The sequence below is a fragment of the Hyalella azteca genome, unplaced genomic scaffold (genome assembly GCF_000764305.2).
Source record: "Hyalella azteca isolate HAZT.00-mixed unplaced genomic scaffold, Hazt_2.0.2 contig9713, whole genome shotgun sequence".
Lineage (NCBI taxonomy): Eukaryota > Metazoa > Arthropoda > Malacostraca > Amphipoda > Hyalellidae > Hyalella > Hyalella azteca.
The window spans coordinates 391,123-413,711 of NW_025939775.1; the positions used below are offsets into that span (position 1 = coordinate 391,123).

General features: G+C 38.0%; 3 protein-coding genes across 3 annotated transcripts; all 3 read left to right on the forward strand.

Moving 5' to 3' along the window:
* Positions 1-702: 702 nt before the first annotated feature.
* On the forward strand, positions 703-3,190 carry LOC108669165. Its single transcript, XM_018156463.2, has 3 exons — positions 703-784; positions 1,995-2,275; positions 2,611-3,190. Coding segments are annotated over exons 1-3 (444 nt in total). The 5' UTR covers positions 703-782; the 3' UTR covers positions 2,772-3,190.
* Positions 3,191-6,857: 3,667 nt separating this feature from the next.
* Positions 6,858-9,804, forward strand: LOC108669166 (cytochrome c1). Its single transcript, XM_018156464.2, has 3 exons — positions 6,858-6,938; positions 8,368-9,134; positions 9,565-9,804. Coding segments are annotated over exons 1-3 (948 nt in total). The 5' UTR covers positions 6,858-6,936; the 3' UTR covers positions 9,744-9,804.
* Positions 9,805-16,067: 6,263 nt separating this feature from the next.
* On the forward strand, positions 16,068-20,130 carry LOC108669154. The gene is made up of 4 exons (XM_047882130.1): positions 16,068-16,165; positions 17,635-17,725; positions 18,705-18,873; positions 19,787-20,130. Coding segments are annotated over exons 1-4 (441 nt in total). The 5' UTR covers positions 16,068-16,163; the 3' UTR covers positions 19,966-20,130.
* The last annotated feature ends 2,459 nt before the right edge of the window (positions 20,131-22,589 follow it).

Below are 22,589 nucleotides of genomic sequence, written 5' to 3' on the forward strand. Positions count from 1 at the left end.
GTGCCACTAGGAAGAGTATTAGAGATGCTTTCATATTACACGAATTCCAAACCGAAACGAGTTAGAACCGATAGAAACCAAACACGAGTTCGGTTTCTATGACCGATCATAACTCGCGTGTCCCAGCCGTTGTTTGCAGTTGCAGATTCAACAGAAAGGCAACTGAAGCTTAGTCAAACGCAGTGAAATCCTTGAGTCCAAACGCACAAAGAAGCGCTTGGGTTTCCCCACAAAAAGAACGCTTCTGTGGATCAGGCATCGCCACATTTCTACTTCATATATACTCATCACTTTCAGTCGTTTAGTGAACTCCGACTTCGTCTTATATTGGAATATGAAATCTTTATCACATGTCTGTGCGTTGAAAACAGTTCAACCTGAGCGTGTCGAAAGCCTAGTCACAATATTAACAATAAATAAGAAATTCATCACTTCGGCGGTGATTACAAAGTTTGGCTTCAACATCAATAAACTCCAGGTACAGCTAATGGTCCGGCCGTAAATTCGTCCGAGACGTGCTAATAGGGTGCTTTACACACCGTGAGAATATTCTGAATTTAGGCAAACTTACAATCACTTATTTCTTGATTATAACGATTTTGCCTTTTGTTCATGCTAGAAAGGAATTTTCTTGACTGGCACACAGAAAACACGACTCATATCGGAGCTCTCAGCCCCCGCTCCCTCCGAGGCCCTGGACGGCGCTGCGGCAGCTATAAAGCCATCGCCGCCCAGGCAACGGCCACGAGTTCTTGCCACGACGCCTCCGAACATCGCACAAAATGTGAGTCTCTCCAGCCACATTGATTAATTATATCGCACCATATTTTAATAATATCTTATATATGTATCGATCAAGTGTACTTAACAGTATAACTTGCCACCTTATTTCCCGGGAAGAACAGGATGAAGATTGTTCTTTCTATAAAGGCGTTGACGCGAATGTTTTTGCTGTCATGTCCTTCAGGTTAGCCTTGAACAAGACAGACAGAACAATTAAATTTTGTTCATTGTCTCGTGTTTACGAAAAATTAAGTTCATAACTTAGGAATTTTGTAGAATGAGGAAAAATTATTTGCTATTATTCACTATTAACTGTGATATGCGGGATGCAAATTGATTTTTTTACTAAGCACCCAATTTATATCAATTTCTAAGACAATCCCATCTCCTACACATTCAACTAATTCAAAAAACTATATTATATTTCAATATTTCCGAACGATAATTTATTTTTTTTTGTTAGTGTTAAATTTTAGATATCATTTCCTACAATTATTTTGATGAATAATTAATGGTTATTATTAAATGACCCAGAAAAGTGGGTTGTTTGCAAAATTATACAATTAGACTTCATGTAAGAATATGCACACAATATGAATTCAAGGTCAGAGCTTAGTTCGCGAGACTTTTTTAGTCTAAAAAATTGACTTGAATAGAAAAAGTGTCCGCGCTCACAAGAAAAAAACGAACTGGCAAATATAAGATGGGCCTCCGCGACAAGTCAGCTTAACCTTCAACAGCTCAGGACAAAAACAAAATGCCAAATAGGGATTATGTTAATCAGAGGCTGAATGCGCAAAGCTGTACACAAATATACGAGGTTGAACTTGACTCCATATAATGCGAGAGAAATCGGCTTGCCAGATACGAGCAGAGACCATGACCGCGAGACTGGGCAACAAAACATCCTACTTGAACTTCGCCCATATGTGTGCTCGTTCGTTCAAATAAGTCATGGTGATATATAAGTTTCCATATATTCATTGTCAAATTCATTAATTCATTGCCACGTGCAAAAATAAAATACGATTAGGTTTTCTGTCAACATTTCATACATATCACTCTAATTGGTGGCTCATAACACATTTCTGCACCAAACTTTCATAATTAAATATTCATGTTAATCCAATTTCAACTTTTCCTTTCGAAATTATAGCTTTACTACCGAATTAAATTACTCTTTGCTTAATCGGTTTTTGTTGCATTTCCAGGAAGCTGCAAGTGACTGCCATTTTCCTCGCCCTGGCTGCGGTGGCCGTACAGTCGCTGCCACAGGGCGCCCCCCAGCAGGCGCGTCCTCAGGCCGCTGCACCCAACGCCCAGGGAGGCCAGAAGAAGATCCCCCTTCATCTCGACCCTAACCTGACCCTCAGGAAGATCTCGCAGAAGGATTTGAATGATTTCCTGGGCAGCAAGGAAGCCGTCAACGAGCTCGTCAACTGCTTCGAGAGCCTGCGCAAGTGCAAGGCTCGAGCCGGAGTCTCCCTCGTCCGTACGTGACTTTCTTACGTGTCGAGGGGAGATTATTATTCCAATAAAAGGGCAAATAAAAATAAAAGTTTATAATTTAGGCCCAAAAATATATGTTTATCTGTAGGTATTACTAGATATTTGATAACGCATTGAATGATTTAAAAAATTTTTCCCAGCTATTTCAAGTTCGAAAATGTTTGTTCAATTTCAAGTAACTGAAAATAATATAGCCAGAGATGTCTTGAAACATTTTATTATTTATTCAAAGTTATATTTTATTTTTATTTTTTTTAATTTAATTTTAATTTTTTCCCGATAAATAGGTAATATATTTAAACTGTTTTGAACGCTCAGGTGACGTGAGGAGCTTGGGCAAAGGAGGCACCTGCAGGAACTGCTCCGACGCTGAGAGGAAACACACAAGGAAACTCGTCGGTGACGCCATTGCCGGACTGCAGCAATACCATCCGCAGGAGTGGAAGCGACTCCTTCCCGAAATCGGCTTCCTTTTGTAAAAGACAAACGGCCAAGGTTTCCGGGGTAAAAGTTGTTATGTTGATGTTTCATGAACTCAATGACTAACTATCAATTCGAGGTGATGGCATCTAGGCCGTCTATCGAATGTTTCTTCATATGTTCAAAAACTTATTCCGCCTCGAAAAATAATTTTGAAAAATTGTTAAACAAATATTAAACACGATTGGAATCAGTACATATATTTGACAGCTGTAGCTATGCCTGAGATGGCGATCTATGACTACTCACAGCGGTAGTAAGTTCCAAGCTGGCTTATATAAAACTTTAAAGATGCATTACGTTATTTTGGCCAAATTTTGTTAAATTAATGCAAAGAAAATGTGATGGTCGCTATTTATTACCCCTTTCGATATGTGATACTTGTGGATTTTTATTAATAAAAGATGTTATGAATGTTGCAAAAGTTATTTTATCCTGTGATTTCATGTCAATCAGTCAGTGAAAAACGTTTTAAATATCCATCAAAATATAACTCATTGACACCTGAGGTTAACACCAATTCGTGTAATGAAATTAATTCATTTTGCACGAACTGTAAGAAGTTTTCTGGGGTATTTTTAAGAATTTCAAATGGGGTGGCTTCCAATCGACCACATGTTTGAGAAATTTAGTAAGGAATTCAGAATTCATAGCTTTGGACGATAAGATTTATTGTAATTTTATTAGAGAAACAATCTTATTCAGACTTTGAAGGAAATTAGTATTCCTTACAGTTGGTGTTCGTCGATTATGAAGACGTCTATCTTGTTCATTATATATTAATTTGCAACACAATCCTTAGTATTCCAAATGCAAAAAGATTTTAGACTGCTTACAAACCTTTGGGACAGACTTTGACGAGATGAAGAATATTCTGTGTTTTCATTCCACTAGATTTTCGATTTTCAATTTATTTCGCCTCGATTTTCGCCTTGTCCAAGTAGTCACCTGATAGGTTGTTTTTGCCATTTGGGCCTTGGGGATAATGCAGAAGGTGACTTTCGTGTATTTAACCTCTTCTGGTCAAGCTGTTGATTGTTCATTCCTAATAGTAGTGGGCAGAAGTATCCGATTTGGGATCTCTCAGTCGTATCTTCAAGGTCTCATGAGTGAACCCTTCTCTCAGAACTGTCAGCAAGTCAAAGCTCGTCAGTTTCGCTTATCTTGTTCAGAGTAATTCTGTTGTTCGCATGAGCCCAGCCGTATATTGCGGACAGGTCGTTTTGCTACCCCTCGCGATGCACCCTGTACATAATTCCTACAGCTGATTCGTACGTTTATGTCTGCAAAGTGAAGTAGGAGAGGGATCAGACCTATCGCCGTTTCCCGTGGCTCCGCACTTTTATCCATGACCTTACTTTATCGGCTTGTAAGATCTCGGTTTTTGAAGTTGTGGAATCTCGGCAGCAGTTCTCTTACGACCTCCAGTAACTTAATTTTCCGAATAGAAATTCATGACTAACTACGTCATATGATTTTCCCAAGTAAATGTGCGCCACATAAAAGCCGGCCACTTCCTCCAGTTTGGATGAAGTATGGTGGTTATGCTCCAATGCCGCGTACACAACTACAATGACTTGCACACAGCTGCAGTGACTTGCAAACAACTGCAGTGACTTGCACACAACTGCAATGACTTGCACACAACTGCAGTGAGCTGCACACAACTGCATCACAACTGCAGTGACTTGCACACAACTGCAGTGACTTGCACACAACTGCAGTGACTTGCACACAACTGCAGTGACTTGCACACATCTATAATGTCTTGCACACATCTATAATGTCTTGCACACATCTATAATGTCTTGCACACAACTGCGATATGAATTTTACACACTTGTACTATTTTTCACTGTAATTTATCATAAGTTACATCAATATTCTTCTCGTGGAACTTCCATCTTTTGTCGATTTCGACGAGTCAATGCTCAATCGCGTCTGGCAGTCTTTTATACATGAAAATATGCCCTGCCCGTACATTTCGAAGTTTAGTTCTAAGCTGATTCTCGATTACTTTCTGTCTCTCCGACATATTGGTTTCCCCAATCTGAACTACTCAAAATACATTTCCTAATAAATTATGCTTCAAATGTATAAACTGGATTAAAGCACGAATTCTATAATATACAGTAAACGAAGACTTAGTTTTACAGTAGACCCTACTTAGATTCAAGAATTGTTAACGGTATTTGATCTATAAATCTCGGGGATAGAAACGCTAGGTTAAGCTTCAACTTTAACTAAAATCGAAACTAAGACACACATTCAGTGCCGAATATAACGGCAGGATCCACACGCAAACTATTTCTATTTCCATTTTGCAGTGTTATTCATTATTTGCAGTGTTTTGCTCCACTTGACTTCAAAAGAGACACATTAGATGACAAGCTGCAAATAATTTTTTTCATAATTTATTCGGTTTCTTGATAACCTTGAGTTTTCACGGCAGGTTTAAAAGAGCTCCAGCGAGTACCCCATCTAACGATCACATACAAGATCCGGATTCTTAGAAAACTTTTTTTGCAATCATTTGGCTCTGAATATCAAGGTTCTACTAAAGAAGAGATCTCAACATTAAAAATTTAAGTGTAAAACGAGTTTATCAATCACAAAACAATTTTTGACTGGCGACAAATCGTAATTTTTTGAGAGATTCCAACTCTGCCAACGAAGAAGCTCAAGCCATCGAGCACGTCCACATCTCATGCTCAGTTTGTTTGGTATTCAGTAGAGGCGGGAAGGCCCAGAACAATCATGAAGAGTTGGGCTTAATTTCGACCACTCAAACAAGATCAAACTGCCCATGCATCTGCTGTTTGAACTGCATAGACCAGAGTTTTTGCACTTTTTGTTCGACTTAATAACAGCTGATCGTTAGAGGAGGAGGTTTCGAGGAACTGGTTTCGAGACCTGGTTGTGGTGCTGCCGACGGGTTCGGCGTGCATTTAACGGCTGTCGGCAAACTAGAATTTACGATAAAAATATGAGAAAACTTTTGAATCCATCAAAGCGAGGATTTGAATTTTAAAACTACAATACAAAATCATCAATTGGCTGAATCAATAACTATTTAGTTCAACAATTAATAATACTCAAGAAGAATTAACTATTAGGTACTAGAAATACCGTAGCACCTATTCAATTGAGAACGAATATTTTGTATAAAAATAATTATACCTATTCCTTTTGTAGTGTATTTTGGTAACGTTTTTAAAAGCCGTTTCAACCTCGTACAAGTAGAAGAGCTCTTTCGCGAAAATCCCATTATTTTCGCGAAAATCCCTAGTACGCATTTCAAACTAAATATTTTTAATAATAACCCCAAAGGTACATTAAAAATCGTCGTTCATCCATTATTCACTCGTTTTTCAAATGATTGTGTTATGGTCAGTAAGTTGAAAAAATTCAGGCTGTAAAAAGTATCAACGAATCCCGACTGGGAAGAAATGCCTCTTGGCTAAAGCATGCAGCGGCTGAATGCTTTGTGAAAGTTGTTTTTTTTTAGCCCAGAAGCCGTTGACCTGAAACAAGAAGAATGGTCTATTAAAAAAATGATTTGCATTTATACAATCTAGAGAAGCGAATAACCATTAAATTGTAGGACATTGCATTTCTGTTACAATTGGGAAAAATGATCGTGTGCCATTAAACCGCGAAAAACTGTTGTTCCGATGCCATCAGCTGCAGCGTAGTACTGCCATCAGCTGCAGTGTAGTACTGCCATCAGCTGCAGTCATCAGCTGCAGTGTAGTGCTGCCATCAGCTGCAGTGTAGTGCTGCCATCAACACTAGTTAGTGTTGTGCTCACAATTAGAACTGTTGTATTTTTCTACTTCGAGATCACTTTTCTGCAGTTTCATGTCACGTTTTAATCTACTTTACCAGAATGATAAGCTTGATAGGAAGACATAACATATCTAATATTGCGGCGATGGGCGTTTAGCTCCATAGAAATCAAATGTCGGAATTTACGGTTTAGATTTTCGGCACGAGCAGGGATTAATACTTGCTTTTATTTATTATTCATCGAAGAATAAAAAGTTGAATGGCTGTAGGGTTTAGGAGAGATGAAGGTCAGTTGGGGCTGGGGAAGAGGTGTGGCTATAAGCGCAACCTGCTCCACTCGGCCAACAGAGGTCGCTGTGCGGTCAACGAGGAAACATGTGAGTAACACTCGAGTCGCGTCTCTATAATCTCATCTTATACTGTGTCTAATGTAGTAGCTTTAGGACGTTAATGATACACAGTTAATCATCAGAGAAAGTTGCGTCATATACGCTGAATATACAGTCTCATGGTTTGAATATGCTCTTAAATCCTCGCATGTTCTAAGTTTCTCAATTTGCTGAAAATTCTAATAAAATTTGGTAATTTGGAATTTTCCCCCTTGATGTTATTTAAAGAGTTTTCTTGCAAGCCGGAGGCATATATTTGTAATAAAAAATTGCAGTCAAGCAGTTCGGTCACCGAGCCGAGCATTTTGAGTCTGTCTTTATTTGGTTGCATGCAGCCAGGGTTACCAGATGGTGGCGAAAGAAAACGGCCAGCGCCGCTCTTTAAAAAATGCACAAAATGACCTTTATTCAATACTTATTAGGAAATTTGCAACTAACGGTTAGAAAATTATATTTTCCTGCATTTAAGTCTACTGAAAAATAATAACAATAAGTTTACTGCCCTCTTCTAATATCAATTGAAAAAAGACACAAGTCGTCGAATTTGGTCGAAAAAAATGCCCATCTGGCAACCCCGGTTGCTTGCACTTAGATTTCCACTCATGCGGTGCTCTCCAGCCTGGAAAAAATTTTCCATATGAGTAATTTTTAGATTTGACGGTCTTGTTGAAGGGGTAAAATTATCTTCAGTACTTTTATTTAGTCATCTAAATAAATTTCAACTGCGGTTGTGAGAGAGTAAACGCCTTCGTATTGGGGACAGTTTTGAATGCGTAACGAAAAAAAGCTCCAATGTGAACTTTACAGTTACTGAGAATACAGCCTTAAATCGTTTACATTTTTTATTAACTCAGCTCCATTAAATTTGAGCATAATCTAAATTGTGAAGCATCTCGATCATTTTTCACTCATGAAGAAACGACAAAATTTTCTCCTTGATAAAGTTGTTCAATCTTATATTGAACAGGAATACAATTTTTAATTTGATTCCTATTAACATTTTTAACGAAAATAACTTTACAAAAACTAATATGTTGCAAAAAATTGAAGCCATCGGGTTTTTTTGAACGGATTTAGAAGGGTTCTTCATACAATTGGAGTGATGTAACTCCAGTCTAAATTCTTGACTGCATCACTAGTTATAAATTCATTTTTGAATGCCTCAGGTTTGCACAATATGCAGATTTTAGGTTCGTAATTGCAACTCCAGAGTTTTTCTGACAATTTTTCCATGAACATTTACGAGTCATTTACGAGACATTTACGAGTCGCAAACCTTGTTTCTCCTCGTTTTAATGCGTTTGTGTTTGAACTAACTTTGTTAAAACTAAATCATATGCCATCAGTTTCTTGGGTTGAGGGAGAGTTATCTGAGAATGAATTTATGCCTTAGTCTAATGATCCATGTGATTTACAGGGCTCGTCAAGCATTGTCGATTGTTGCTTTTGCATTGCTGGTTGCGCTAGCCGTGGCATTGCCCCACAAGCTCGGCACCCAGCACGACCACCCCGAGGAATCAAATGCAAGTGGAACTTCAAGCTCAAGTGATGCGAAGTTCCATCATGAACCTGGCCACATAGGAACTGGCGAGGAACCAGAGACTCCGACTGACGGACAGCAAGAGAAAGCTACTGAAGGCTCGAAACATGAAAAAGAGGCTGAAGATTTAGTCGCCAGTAAGCCCAAAACTGCTCCCCAGGTTGCGGCGGATCAAGGCAGCGTTGCCAAGAAAAACAGTGAAGCTACGAAAAAGTTAGCTGCTGAACAAAGAGCTGGAGTTGCTGCTGAACAAGAAGGCACTGAACATGAGGCGGCTGAACAAGAGGCGGCTGAACAAGAGGCGGTTGAACAAGAGGTTGCTGAGCCAGAGGCTGCTGAACAAGCAGGAGCTGAGCAAGAGGCTGCAGAGCCAGAGGCTGCTGAACAAGCCGGAGCTGAACAAGAGGCTGCTGAACAGGAAGCGAATCAACATGGCGCTGAGAGTCAAAACTCTTTCGCCTTCCTTCCTTCTAACGTTGGCGTCGCCCACCTCGATGCTCTCGCTGCCCAGCATTCTACTCTCCTCACCCTCACTGAGGCTGACATCGACGACTTCTTGAGGAACCAGGAATCTGTCAACACTTTGACTTCTTGCTTCCAGAACCCTGTTCAGTGCCAGTCCGCTCCTGCGCTCGCCTTACTCAGTAAGTACATGTAGGATTTTGTCAAAACTCTCCATTATAGTTATTATCAGATAAGAACTGGTACTTGACACATGGCAAGAATCATATAGTAATGCTAATTTTAAAGAAATAAAACGATATAATCTTTCAGCAAGAAATATAGCTTTATTGAAGACATGACTGTATTTCATTCTTTGAAGGACTTTGTCCCAGAATAACCAATTCGATGCCTGTAATCTAGAATTATCTTTCAAACTCCATCAATAGAAATGCACTTTCGTGCAACATCATTTTGCTTTTCACTTATCCCGATTCTTTGAAGGACTTTTCCCCAGAATAACCAACTCGATGCCTGTAATCTAGAATTAACTTTCAAATGCAACTCCATCATTAGAAATGTACTTTCGTGCAACATCATTTTGCTTGTCACTCATCCCGAATGTTCGTGCAGACGGCATCCACCAGGCAGAGACTCAGGGCGCTTGCGGCTCCTGCACCCCCGAGCAGAGCGCCCACATGGACGGTCTTCTGTACAGGCTCGTCGAGGGACTCTCCACGCGCTACCCTCAGCAGTGGCAGATCATCCTCCCCAGAGTTCTGCACATCGTCAGCAGACTTCAACGATTTTAATGGAGACCTTTTCAACAAAAATATTTTTGTATCCGAAATTCAATACACTGTTTTAAATGAACATGCAATTCTTTACTGGTGTGTTTTATAAAGACCAACGAGGTGGCTTAAAAAAACTCGTTGAAAAACAATAGTTTGAAATAATATACGTATAAAAATTACTTTTTAAAGATCTCACTTCTCAAGAGGCCGGTGTCTCCGATGTTACACATGTACAATGAATTTCTTTTATTTTAGTTTTAAATTTTTTTTGTATCTTTAAACTTTTTTTTTAATTCTGTCAATTAATTCTTGCATTATATCGATTATAAGATTTGTAGCAGACAGAAAAACAAATAACCATAAGTGAAGTTAAAGAAAAGTGTGGCAAAAACGATCAAAGTCATAAGTTTTTTTTTTTAAGCCAATCTGTTAGAATTGAGAGTCCTGCGATTTGAATCATGCTTTGGCAGCTCTTTCTGCTGCGTCAATTGAGGTAAACTGGGGACCTTTCTATGATTTTTACAGGTTTGAAAATAAAAAAAGGTGGAGGGGCTATGTCGGTCCTATAAGTCGATATTCGCGAAGTAAGCTCAATAATTGTTTGCCCTGCGCCATGCGCGAGTGCATTGTGGTGGAGTGCGAGCCCATGCTTCCCCCGAGGTGTTTTTTCAGCGAGTGTCAGGGAAAATTTATCAAAATCCTTTTATAACAAACAGCTGAAAAAACTTTGTATCTCGAGTAAATCAACTAGCAAGATAACCTTCCCATAAAACCTTTCCTCTTGAGCGTTCAGATTTATCTTTGACGGGCCCACTTTCTTAGTAGAGCCATGTTTCATGTGCGGTCACAATCCGCGTAAGAAAATTTTTAGGTTCTCAACCCACTTGTAAGAAATTTCCATAGAACGATCTTGTTTTATTCCTGCTGATCTGGGCGCAACTCCTTGAAACCCATCAAGCGGAGAGCTTTCTCAGGCCCCAACAGCCGCACCATGCAGAATTGTGCAGAACTCACGGAGATGTTGAGGATGTTTTCTACTGGTTTGGTGGTTATTAGTTTTTTTAATGAAATCACGAACACCATCAATGCTTTTCCCACAAACTTATGTGGGTGGCCTGCTTCTGTGGGGTCATTTTTGGTCTCAGTTCTTTCCCGTCTGAAACAACTAATCGATTTGTAGGTTGCTTTTTTATTCGAGGCAATGTCACCATACATGCACTTGTTCCAGATAGTCAATGATTTGGCTGTTCCTCCACCCAAGCTACACGATGAATTTTTTGTTTGACCTGGCCTCAATTTCGGCAGATGTGCCCGTCCCCATCTGTTCATTATAATTATACTCCAAGGTTAAATTATTTATAATTAAAACGTAATGTCCACTATAAGTGGTAGAGACTGATAGTAAAGTACTAGACCTCAGTCAGCATGAACAACAACACGTGACACATCTCGCGATCAAGACCTCTAATATTGGGCGAAAGCCGTGCTTCTATAAAAGGGCCGAGAGCCATAGTATGGCTCCTAGTAACTAACATGTACGCTACCATGTATCTTGCGTTAAAGCTACTCCGACCAAAATGGTCGATGTCTTAGCCTTACACTGCTGTATACACCGCTGTATCTCATGTACTACCACCCCATATCAAGACAAGTTCTTTGGACAGATGGTGTCTTCCTTATCCTTCACGAACTTAGTCAACGAATCCATGTCCGAAACATATTCAATCAGGAGGTGTATAATATCGCCGCCTGGCAGATGCCATGTTTCATAAACATCTGTTGCTTTTTAAACAGCGTCTCGCACTTGTACCATTAATTTAAGGGTTCATGAGAGAATACATTATAAATCTTTGATACAGTATATGATCGCTATGGTGCACTGAAATGATATTCTTTTCATGTAATTTCCAATTTTATCCGATTTCCATTAACTTTTTGAAGCACCCTCATGTTATCCCACCGAGATATCTATTTCCACAATGAGATCATTTTCAGTTGGTTAATTTTAAAATAAAATAGTGCACATTTACATAAACTCTGAAATATCACTTCGCAAAAGGCAAAATACGAAAAAATTAGGACTTCGTCATACTATAATCTAGGAATTACTCATTTTTAAATTTATTTAATTTATTGAAGATTTTGAAGCCAATGAGCCTTAAATCTAGACCAAATAATTTGCAAAATATGAATTAAATTCACTCGATTGTGAATAAAATATTCTTATTTTCTACTTATTGTTACTTGGAAAATAACATGTGAAGATCGTTCTTCGAATGAGATTCAGTGTATTTTGATGATATTTGTTCGGCGTTTTGCTTGTAGCTAAATCTTACACAGTCAGTTAAAGTTGTCAGTATTTTCCATTACACTCAACGCCTATTGGTCAGACGTTTGACGTAATAAAAATAGAAATTATATTTTGTTGCGTAATAAAAAAGGCAATCAAAAGCTGTTTGAATGTTAATGGAAGTTTTTTTGGGGGGTTTGTTATTGACTGCGATGTATCGTTTCTAATGGCGAGTGATCACTGAAATCGCGATTGCAGTTCGCGTTCCCACGCGTCAATTTTGCACGGTTCGCATTATCATTTGCAATGGTGCTTCATGCCGCTAGTAATGACTAGGAACATAATAAGCTGATTCTATCAAGTCAATTGAATAAATAGTGCACTAAAGCCCGAATATATTATTTTATTAAAATTTGTTTTTTTCTCACCTCGTTTCTTTGCTTTGCCTTTAGCCAAAGCCACGCCACGACAATGTGATCTTTGGGGAAAAAAATGCAGTTGATTTTTTCCCTTAGTTTTGTTGATCAAATGAAAATTATTTTTGTTTAATTTTTGCATGATTGTAAGATGAGTATAGAACTGCATGTATTTAGAGCGTAATCATTAACTAATAAATACGGAGTCAGGAAGGAATAATTTTTATTTCATGGTTTTAGTGTCATTTGCGATGCAGTTACCATATCCGTGCAATGTGTCAAAATTAATTGCATCATTAAAAATATAAAACATGTCCCTCAGGGGGAACATTCGTCAGCAGAAGTCAATAATATACCGTATATAGGTGTCAGCTATAAGAAACGTCAGGCACACAGCTAAAATATTACATGGTATATTCTGTTTTGATCATGATAGTTATAAAGTGAGGACAAATAAACAATAAGGTAACGAAAAAAATTTACTGTAGTCACCGATTAAAAATTATACTCTCATTATTATTTATGTTATTCTCTCTGACCATAACTCTCCATGGCTAATTCCTGCATTTTCATTGTAGTATGAAATATTCCATTTACTGTCCGTCATTAGAATGAGCATGGTTGGAAATATCTGGAAATAAATAATTAGTAAAAATTTGAATGTATGAATATATCGAATCTAAACCTCACGTGGAAGTATTTTACGGATTAATAGTTAAAAATTTTTTTCATTTCATCATTTAAAAATGATCAATTCATCTGAAAACTTAGGCGTAATAATATTGTTACTCATAAATGTCGTAAATTAGCTACAATCTCATGACGGTTATTCACCCTCAGTGACAGACAATAAGTACAGTGGATATCCTGGTGTTCCCTCTCAGTGACATACAATAAACCATATAAAAACAAATTCATTATAGACTTGGAGGAGAAACCAAAGATATCAAACATGACTTCGATGCATAATAACAGCATTTAAAAAATAACAACACACTAGCTCACCATTGTTTTCGTCCATAATGAGGTGAAGATGACAAACCATAGCAATGTTGACACAGGCCTACATCCCAAAAAGGATACGTTGCTAGTGAGCACAAAATGACTTACATTGATGATCGCTGCTATGCACAACCACTTTAAGATGTTCTCTGTAGCGAACAACCGTCCTCAAGTTTCTGCCCTCAGTAGCTTACGTATAAATTAAATTAAAAGTCATGTTCCCGGAGAATGCCATACGGCGGTAGAGTGTAATTAAGAAGACTGCAACATAGACGGGTTACTGCAATAAATGTCAATATATTCGTTTTCTTTGAACTGAATCAAGTTAGGGGAGACTGCGATCTATTTTCGCCAATTGCATTACTAAAGGATGGAACGTATAACGTGACCCTGCCATTAAATTTGTGCCTAAATTAAATACATAAAAGCTTGATTATTCCGAATTGTAATACTATTTTGATCAAAATTGCTTATACTACACTATTTCTTGCAATCTTATATATTAACTGCTGACAAACAAATGTTATGAGGTGAATGAACAAATCCAAGAAGATCATCGAAACTACTCTCAAATTGTGATTGAAAGTTTCCTGATGGTCTTCATGGATTTATTAAGCCCAGCAAAAACTAGTAAATAGTAGCAGCTGGAGAAATGGTAGCATCCTAGCATGGTAGGGCACAGCGGCGTGGTGCCGTTTCTACCCAAGTTGGCCTTGAAGCTAACCCAAATATGGCTCGAGCAACGGTTTTTGAAGGCCAGAGATATTAACTGCTTCCCCAATAATAATGATAAAAAATAGGATAACGATTGCGGCTCTCAACATTTCGAGATACTTAGCTTGTATTTAAAGACTTTGATCAACTCTCAATCACAAATAATTAATCAAATTCTATATTGCTCGTTGGTTTCATGTCCTCTATTAGTTTTGACTCTCTGATCGCGAGTAAATTTCAAGAATTATTTTGACTGCATGCACTTCTAACAAAACTAGGCTGTAGAACTGCGTACTGAACCTTGAGCTGCACGTAATTTCGAAACGATACTGGCTTCCCAGAACAGGTGCAATTTACCTTTAGCTTATCGCAGTCAAGAAAAAAAAAATTTAATATAAGATTCAAAGACGCCAGCAGGACTTCTTCGAAAGTTGAAATTAACAGTACGTAGAATCTTTTATTCAGTCTTGTAAGAATTATACTCGTTCAATTAGTAAAATTATAGGCACGATAAAATTTTTTATTTTATTGATTCATAAACGGAAAGAAAAAGCAAATAGCCTTTTTTGTACAGGCTTGATACATAACAGAATTTTTGTTTGTTTTGGATAGTAAATTTAATTTAAGAGAAATTTTCTTAGAGGTTCAGTACAGTTCAGTTCCAAATATTTTTCTTCCAAAAGTGTTTATTTCTCAACAATTTATACCGATGTTCATCATATCGTTCTATAATAATAGAATGATATAATAGAATAAATTATAAATTGAGCTGGGTGTGTAGAGCCAGCCTGTTTTGTGCCTGTTTGAAATTAAAGTAAAAAACCGAGAAATCGATTAAACCTTGTCAGACTGTGCCATTCACGGCATTTTTACTGACTAGTATTGTGTGTGAAACGAATTGTTCGTAATTATGTTGATTTTGGGGCTAGAGTTTGGAGTTTTACGAGGCGTGATTTTAAAGTAAGCTCAGTTTTGACTTAGCAAAACAACATGCAGGTAATTTTTCCAATACATTTATTCACTTGAAAAGTCGTACTCTACTTTTCTGCATAATTCTCATAAATATTGAAGCATTTAGGGTATCTAAAAAACGCGTCTTGACACAGCAGAAAACTTTTCAGCTAATTCATGAATCGTCTGTTCTCTTTCACTTTACAGTCCACTTTTTAAATCAGATCATCACTACTGACTGAAGGTCTCCCACTTTGTTCGTCATCATGAATGTTTGCTCGGCCATCTTTAAAGGCCATAACCCATATCCACATCATGATATCTCTCATCATGTTTTCACCATAAAGTTGACTGACATGAACTGAACACTAAAAGATTAGGACTTGCCAGCGGATTAAATGATTTTTTTGTAAGAAAATTATTTTAGCGATATAGCGATGAGTCACATGAATTCGAGTTATCATTTAAATAAATAATAAAGCGAAGAAAGCTAATGAGAACCATTTTCCACAAGCGGAGAGATGAGACAAAAATTCTTGAGATTATTTCAACAAAAGCTTCCGGAAATTAGAAGACTGGCCGCCAGCCCTGCCGTAAAATTGTCCGAGACGCGAAGAAAAGTCGGAGTGCCGAAGTTTTCTATCTCTGTGATCGGGCTAAGGACATGGTTAATTTTGTCAACAATTTCAATTTCTTTTCAGAATCCACAAAAAATATTGAAATTTAACGGGATGAATTGCTGCATGTTCTAACAGATCCTAATTGATTTACCGGCATTAATAAAATCAGACAACACAAGTAACCGCTATCACATACGAGACCGATGCCATGAAAAATTATCCGACTAATGCAATTAAACAATTACACGCCTTAATTAACAGATTAATTCCTTCGACAAATGACTACAAAATTTTTGCTCTTAAGGGGAAAAGAGTCCAAGACAAGCACACAAAGTGAGCCAAGGACTTTAGCGTTGGCAGAAGCCAAGGTGCTGAGAAGTGCGCTTATAATTCACAACGTCATTCAGGGCCGCATCATTCGCCGACTTGGAGTGCTGTCATCAACATGTAAGGCACGAGTCTCGACTCCTTTATAGAACGATACCTGCTCTTATTAATATCATATATCATCATGAATTAGCTATCATTAGCATTATGGATGATATTGAGATTTTAGTATATATATACAATGAATTACGTCTTTATTTATAAGCAAAATAAAGATTATGGTGCAACCGTATCAATCGAAACACATTTCTAGACGTGAAGAAATAACAATTTCGGTTCATGTAGATGCTTTCCAGCTAATAAAATTCATCATGCACGTCGAAAAATGTTACATTCAGTGGAATCTCAATGGACTTCTCTTTAATTTCAACGAGGGCACTTTTTAGCGTATTTTCTCATTTATGGAAAAAATACACTATTGTGCTCGCCATGTCCGTCTGTCTGCCTGTCTGTCTGTCTGTCCGTCGGTCTGTCCGTCCGTCCGTGACCTCAAGTTTTCGTCGACGAGAAAATGCGCTCTCTGTCACTCACTCCAGTGAGTACTGAGTTATATTTTACTTTATGCTTCGGGAGGCAACATATGTTGAAAAAGTAACTGAATAGATAGATATGAGGTAAGGTATAAGACGGCCATATGCATATTGTATGTAAGGATAGGTAATAGAAGCAACTCATATCTTAATCTTAATACGAGATCGAATGGAAAGTGCAGTCATGCACCACCGAATTTAACACCAATCAGCCCTGAATGACCACAAATTAGGGGCGGATAGAGCCTGCCGGCAGTAATTCGCAACATCATTTGTTTCGTGTATTATAAGCTATATGCCACCGAACACAGGAGCGAGTTTCCTAGAGCGCAATAACTGTCCGCCACTAAACGTTTCATCGAAGCATAGCTTCATAACCTTGCCAGCGCTCGAACAGTAACGAGCGCACGACGTTATGCGATAAATCAGCTTAGTTCTCCTTAGGAGTTACATGAAACCTGCCTCGCACCACCAGACCGCAGATCGAATACGACTTCCGTGTTCATGCGGGGCAACTTTAAATTACGTAGGTTTTTTCTCACGGCCCCTGAGCTATGTTTCAGATAGCAAATCTTTGTTCTAAAATCAAGCGTCCTTCGACCCTTCGATTGTGTGCTGATTCGATGCAAAGGATAAATACTGGTGGCCTGCTTGTGTGGGAAGTGAATGCTAGAACGTTGCTGCGAGCTTTAACTGATCGGTGTAAAATTATTTTGTGTTTTGGCGGAAGTTTTTGGCCCATTACAATCCCGGCTTCTTTGCTGAAGGCTGGTTGGTATTATCAAAGGCTGCTTTTTGAACAGAATAGCTGGCAGCCGAAATGTGACACATCAAAATTTTTTACAGCTATGTAATTGGAGGAAAGGATCATATTAGTCCGTTCGACGCTGGGCAGTGTGGGTCTTTGACGGGCAACCCATGGAGTAATATTGATATTAAATATTGATGATATTAGGGCGTAAAAATTAGGGTACATAAAACCATGTGTTTATTGCGCAGGTTGCGATCGCTGCTTCTGTCCCTGTTTTTTGTGGCCTTCGTCGCAGCGAAGCCGCAGACCAGGACTCTGCCCGCCGGCGCTGCACCGGGGGTGAGGATACACATGTTTTTTCTAGCCTTGGAGTCATTTTTTATGCCATGGTTGGCTTACTGGAATGTGTACTGAGCGCTGCCGTCTGGGCTGAAAAAATTCAGGTCTTTTAAGTATTCTCTTGTGCATTTTTTCGTGAGACAGAAAAACTTCCCTTTGTTCAGGAGTTTAGGATTCATTGGTATTTAAGAAATATTGTCCTGTATGAGATTATGAGTAAAGATTTAGTTTTCATAAAGGCTACAATAGAACTTGAATCTACCTTCATAATTAGTAACTAAAATAAAATTTCGCTTTACGTGTAATGCAGAATTATTATTAGAATTGAAATTATTAATTTCAATTCTTCAGCAAATGCTGAGTAAAACAATTTTGACAAAAATCATTCCAAAAACTTACAGATAAGAAATTGCTTCGAGTGATATAATTGTATGGTACACTTTCGTATTACTTTTACCTTGGTGTACACTGGCTATCTTTCGAGGTAAAATTTAATTAGGGCAGCCAGGAAATTGAACTGATGTACCACTTTAATCACTTCAGCATATTTCAATCATTCAGTACATCAGAATATTTTAATTACTTCAGTACATATTGATTAATTTAACTGCCATTGTACGAATAAATTTATTGAATCCAAAACGGAAGAATAAAAGGGCGATGTAATTTATGTATGTAATGAGTTTAAACATATCTGAACCTTTCAAAAATCTACGAGTCAAACAATGAGACATCGCATTTTTGCTACGAACCTGTCATAAGTCTTTCAATGTGAATGGTATGAAAATATACAATACGGGCTATTCTTCAATGGAACCTGTATTAAATACAGATTATACTAAAAATTCCTACTTGTGAACTTACTAGACTACCAAGGACATTTTCCTAGTCATGCACCTCAAAAGCTTGAACGTGATTGAATTTTTTCTATAAATATTTAATATTTTAAAAATAATTCCGAATAATTTCATTGTGTCAGAACTTGGGTTCGGGGGACTTCAACCTACTGCCCCCCGGCACTCGGCTCTCTGAACTGACCACCGCACAGCTGGACAAATTCTTCGCTAACACCGCGTCCGTGCAGTCCCTCACTAACTGCCTCGTTAACCCTAAGGGCTGCAAGTCCGAGAGCGGCCGCAACCTCGTCAGTAAGTGTCCCGAGCTAATACAATTAATTATAATTTCATAATTTCCCTCACTAACTGCCTCGTTAACCCTAAGGGCTGCAAGTCGGAGAGCGGCCGCAACCTCGTCAGTGAGTGTCCCGAGCAGCACCTAGCTTTTAGAGGACGCAAGTTTGAGGTTGATGAATGACAAGTTGATAATTTTCTGCGGGCGCTTGTTGAAAACAGACAAATTAAACTCAACAGTCGTCGTCTTTCACGCAGTTGTTATTTTCCATTCATTGTTTTGGCTCGTAAATGTCAGAGATTGCCTATAGGAACTTGAATAGAATAATTTTTATAATTTTGCTATTTGCCATTATACACATTCTCTTGAAACTATAATTTGGAATTAGATTCTATGAATCTAATTGAATATTTAATTGTCTCTTGTTATGAGGAAAAACTTAGTCCAGTGTCATTTTTGCTTCCTTCAGATTGATCATAAATTTTCGGAAATAGGACTAAATATATATTTTTAGAATAGGTAACAAGGAATTTAAAAGCAAAGAAAACGCCAAGAAAATTCACCATATCGATTTTGAAAACGTTTCGGAGTCCAGCTCCATCATCAGTTCGACTAAACTAAAAATGAATAAAATCACTTTAAAAGTCAAAATTCAAAGTGATTTTATTCATTTTTAGTTTAGTCGAACTGATGATGGAGCTGGACTCCGAAACGTTTTCAAAATCGATATGGTGAATTTTCTTGGCGTTTTCTTTGCTTTTAAATTCCTTGTGAACTTGCGATATAAGCAGACTAATGATATAAGTACTTATATAGAATAGGTAATTATTGGTTGTCATCAACAAAATAAGGCCAATTTCTACTTCTAGCTAAGGATATCACATTTTTGCGACGTTTTCATAATTGCATCAATTGAAACTTTCTTTTCAGAACAAATCACATCGCTGAAAAGCCGTGGTCAGTGCACGGACTGCGCGCCTGGTGAGCAGCAGAGGCTCAACGAAATAATTTACTATTTCGTTAAGAACTTCCGTGACCGCCACCCCGACATGTGGGACTTGGCGCTGCCTAGAGTCATCCACATCGTGGCCGGACTCGCCGCAAACTGAACACGTGTAAAGCGTTCAATTATTGATTAATATTGAGAACCTTGCATTACGATTTTAATTCTAGCAACTTAATTCTAGATTGACTGGGCATTTGGGAACACATTGACAATTTAAGCTGAATTGTTTTCTAGAAAGTCTAAATGTTAATAAACATATTTGATAATTTATTTTTCTAGCCTTACCCTTACTCTTATAATTATTTTGATAGAAATGTTCTTAAAATATACCACTGAAAAGTGAAAAAATTATGGAAATTCATTAACATATATTCCACAATTTTGTCTGCCTCTGAGAACAAAATCTCGGACAGAACGGAATTTTTCTTCATTACCTGGGATTTCCGGCTGGCAGTAAAAAAAATTTCCTTCTGATTTTATCGACAGTATAACTTGAACGAAAAAAATAGATGAGCCACCCGAAACTCGTTACGAATAATGAGTGTTTTATATTTTTTTTATTTTGATGCGGAGAACACAGGTACCAATAAGCTGAAAATTTTATAGAAAATGATTGCTGTTGAGCGAAGCATTTTTTAAGGGTCTGCAAAAAGTGTTAATTGGCCAATATTGACACTGGTTGGCCGGTTTTGGCAAAGGTGTACATAAATGAAAATAGCTTTAGAATTTCTAGTCCATGAAGGCAGTGATATTGATTCAAGTGGAGTCTTGAATCTCGAGAATCTGTGACTTTTGATATTTTCTGAAGTTAATCCGAAGTTGATTTATAGGTCTCATTTTCATCTAAATTCAAGTTAAAAAGAGCCTGCAGGATTGTGTCTGGACTTTTTTCGTAACAACTAGATTTTTGGAAAAAGTAAAGGTCATTTTGATTTAGTTTACGTTACAATGAAGAAGAACGTGTGCCTAAACTTCTTATATTAGCCATTTTTCATTATCTTCAGTCCATCAAATCAACATAAATGCGCAGCTTGCTGAAGATGTTCAATTCTCAGATCATATAAATTAAATTAATGTTGGAACACGTTTAACAATATACAGGTTATCTCACAAAAAAGTCCCTACTTTTAGCGTTTAATATGACCACTTGAGCGTTTAACAATCAATGTCGGGAAGTCACTCCTCCAAGTTAAGAGGGTTTGCATTAAAAATAGTGAAAAATTACAGAATTGATACATATTTTGCGTACTATGTAAATTGTAGAAATTCCAAGCTTCGAATTGTAGATTCTATATTAACATATAAAAATGAGATATGTGAGTTCGACGAATGAGGAACAACAAATACGCTACCATTATTGCACCGGACAGTGGATAACCTATCATGTCAAATCAGAGAGCATGCCAAATTATTTGGAGCATTCATACCTTGAAAATTACGATATTAAGGATTCATAATCGGGTTGGGAGATTTATCGTTAGATTTAATATTACATTGCTTGGATGAAATGAATCAAACAGGTAGACTCCGACCAAAATAATTAAATTAAAGATTCGTTTTTTTAGGAGTTAAAAATAGAAGGTTTCCAAAGCAACAAATAATATCTCACTTCATCGACGCAAGTATCAAAGAAACACATTTGTTTTTCTGTTCTCGATTTTATTGTCGTCACTTAATTGAGTACATGCAACTGGTTGCATGAGAGTAAACGTACGAAGCCACCGCAGGATCGGCAGTGGCTGTGAAGGGACGAGTTGGATGCTTCAGCGACGACCCCGCTTCGACGCTGCAGGTAGGTTGCTGGCGCTCTCGCACAAAATCAAGAATATCCCAAGGTATTTGAAATGTTACCACGCCACTTATTCTAAGATATTATTTATCTTGACGTAAATTTTGATCTGGAACTAGTCCGTTGATTTGTATATTCCCCAGGATTTTGTACTATTTATCAAAAGTTTCGATAAACCATACACAGCTGTTGAATTTCAGTTGCAGAATTTTTACCTGTTAAATTCCACTTCCCAGGTTTTGATTGTTTTCATAATTTAAATGAAGAGCAGTACAGTAGAGGTTCAGCTCTGAGGGTTAGAGCCACTTATGTGGCCCAGCAAGTTATCTGCAGAGCATCAATTAGCGTGAGAATCAGTGTGGCGCGAACTTTTTCTAAAAGGCTAGGATGGCCTCCTCATAGGGGTCCTTTAAAGATCACCAAACCGTTCCTCTGATAATGATAACGTACTAAACAATCTTTACCGAGCACGACTTTCAGCAGGTCGCATACGTTGATCGTTGGCGACTTTAACCGTCCAGAAATAGACTGGACAGATGAATCCTCTCCAAGAGATTGGAATCACCCAGCATCGCTGTTCTTGGAGTCTGTGCGAGGCTACTTTTTAATGCAGAACATCGCCAAGCCAACCAATTTTAGGGGTGAACAGACGCCAAATATTCTAGACCTAGTGTTGACTAGTGAAGAATCAATGTTAGATGAGCTTCGCCACGAGGCTCCGTTCGGCAGAAGCCACCACCAATCATTATTTTTCAGTATTAAGTGCCATGCAGAAAAGACGCTTCGGAAGACGCTTCGGATACGCTTCGCGTTCAAACTTAGCGAAACGCGACTATGGTAAACTCCGTGAAGCGGTGAATGCGGCGAATATTTCGGACTGTATTAAGGACATGAATGTGACTGATTCATGGTCATATTTCAAAACACGTTTATGTCTG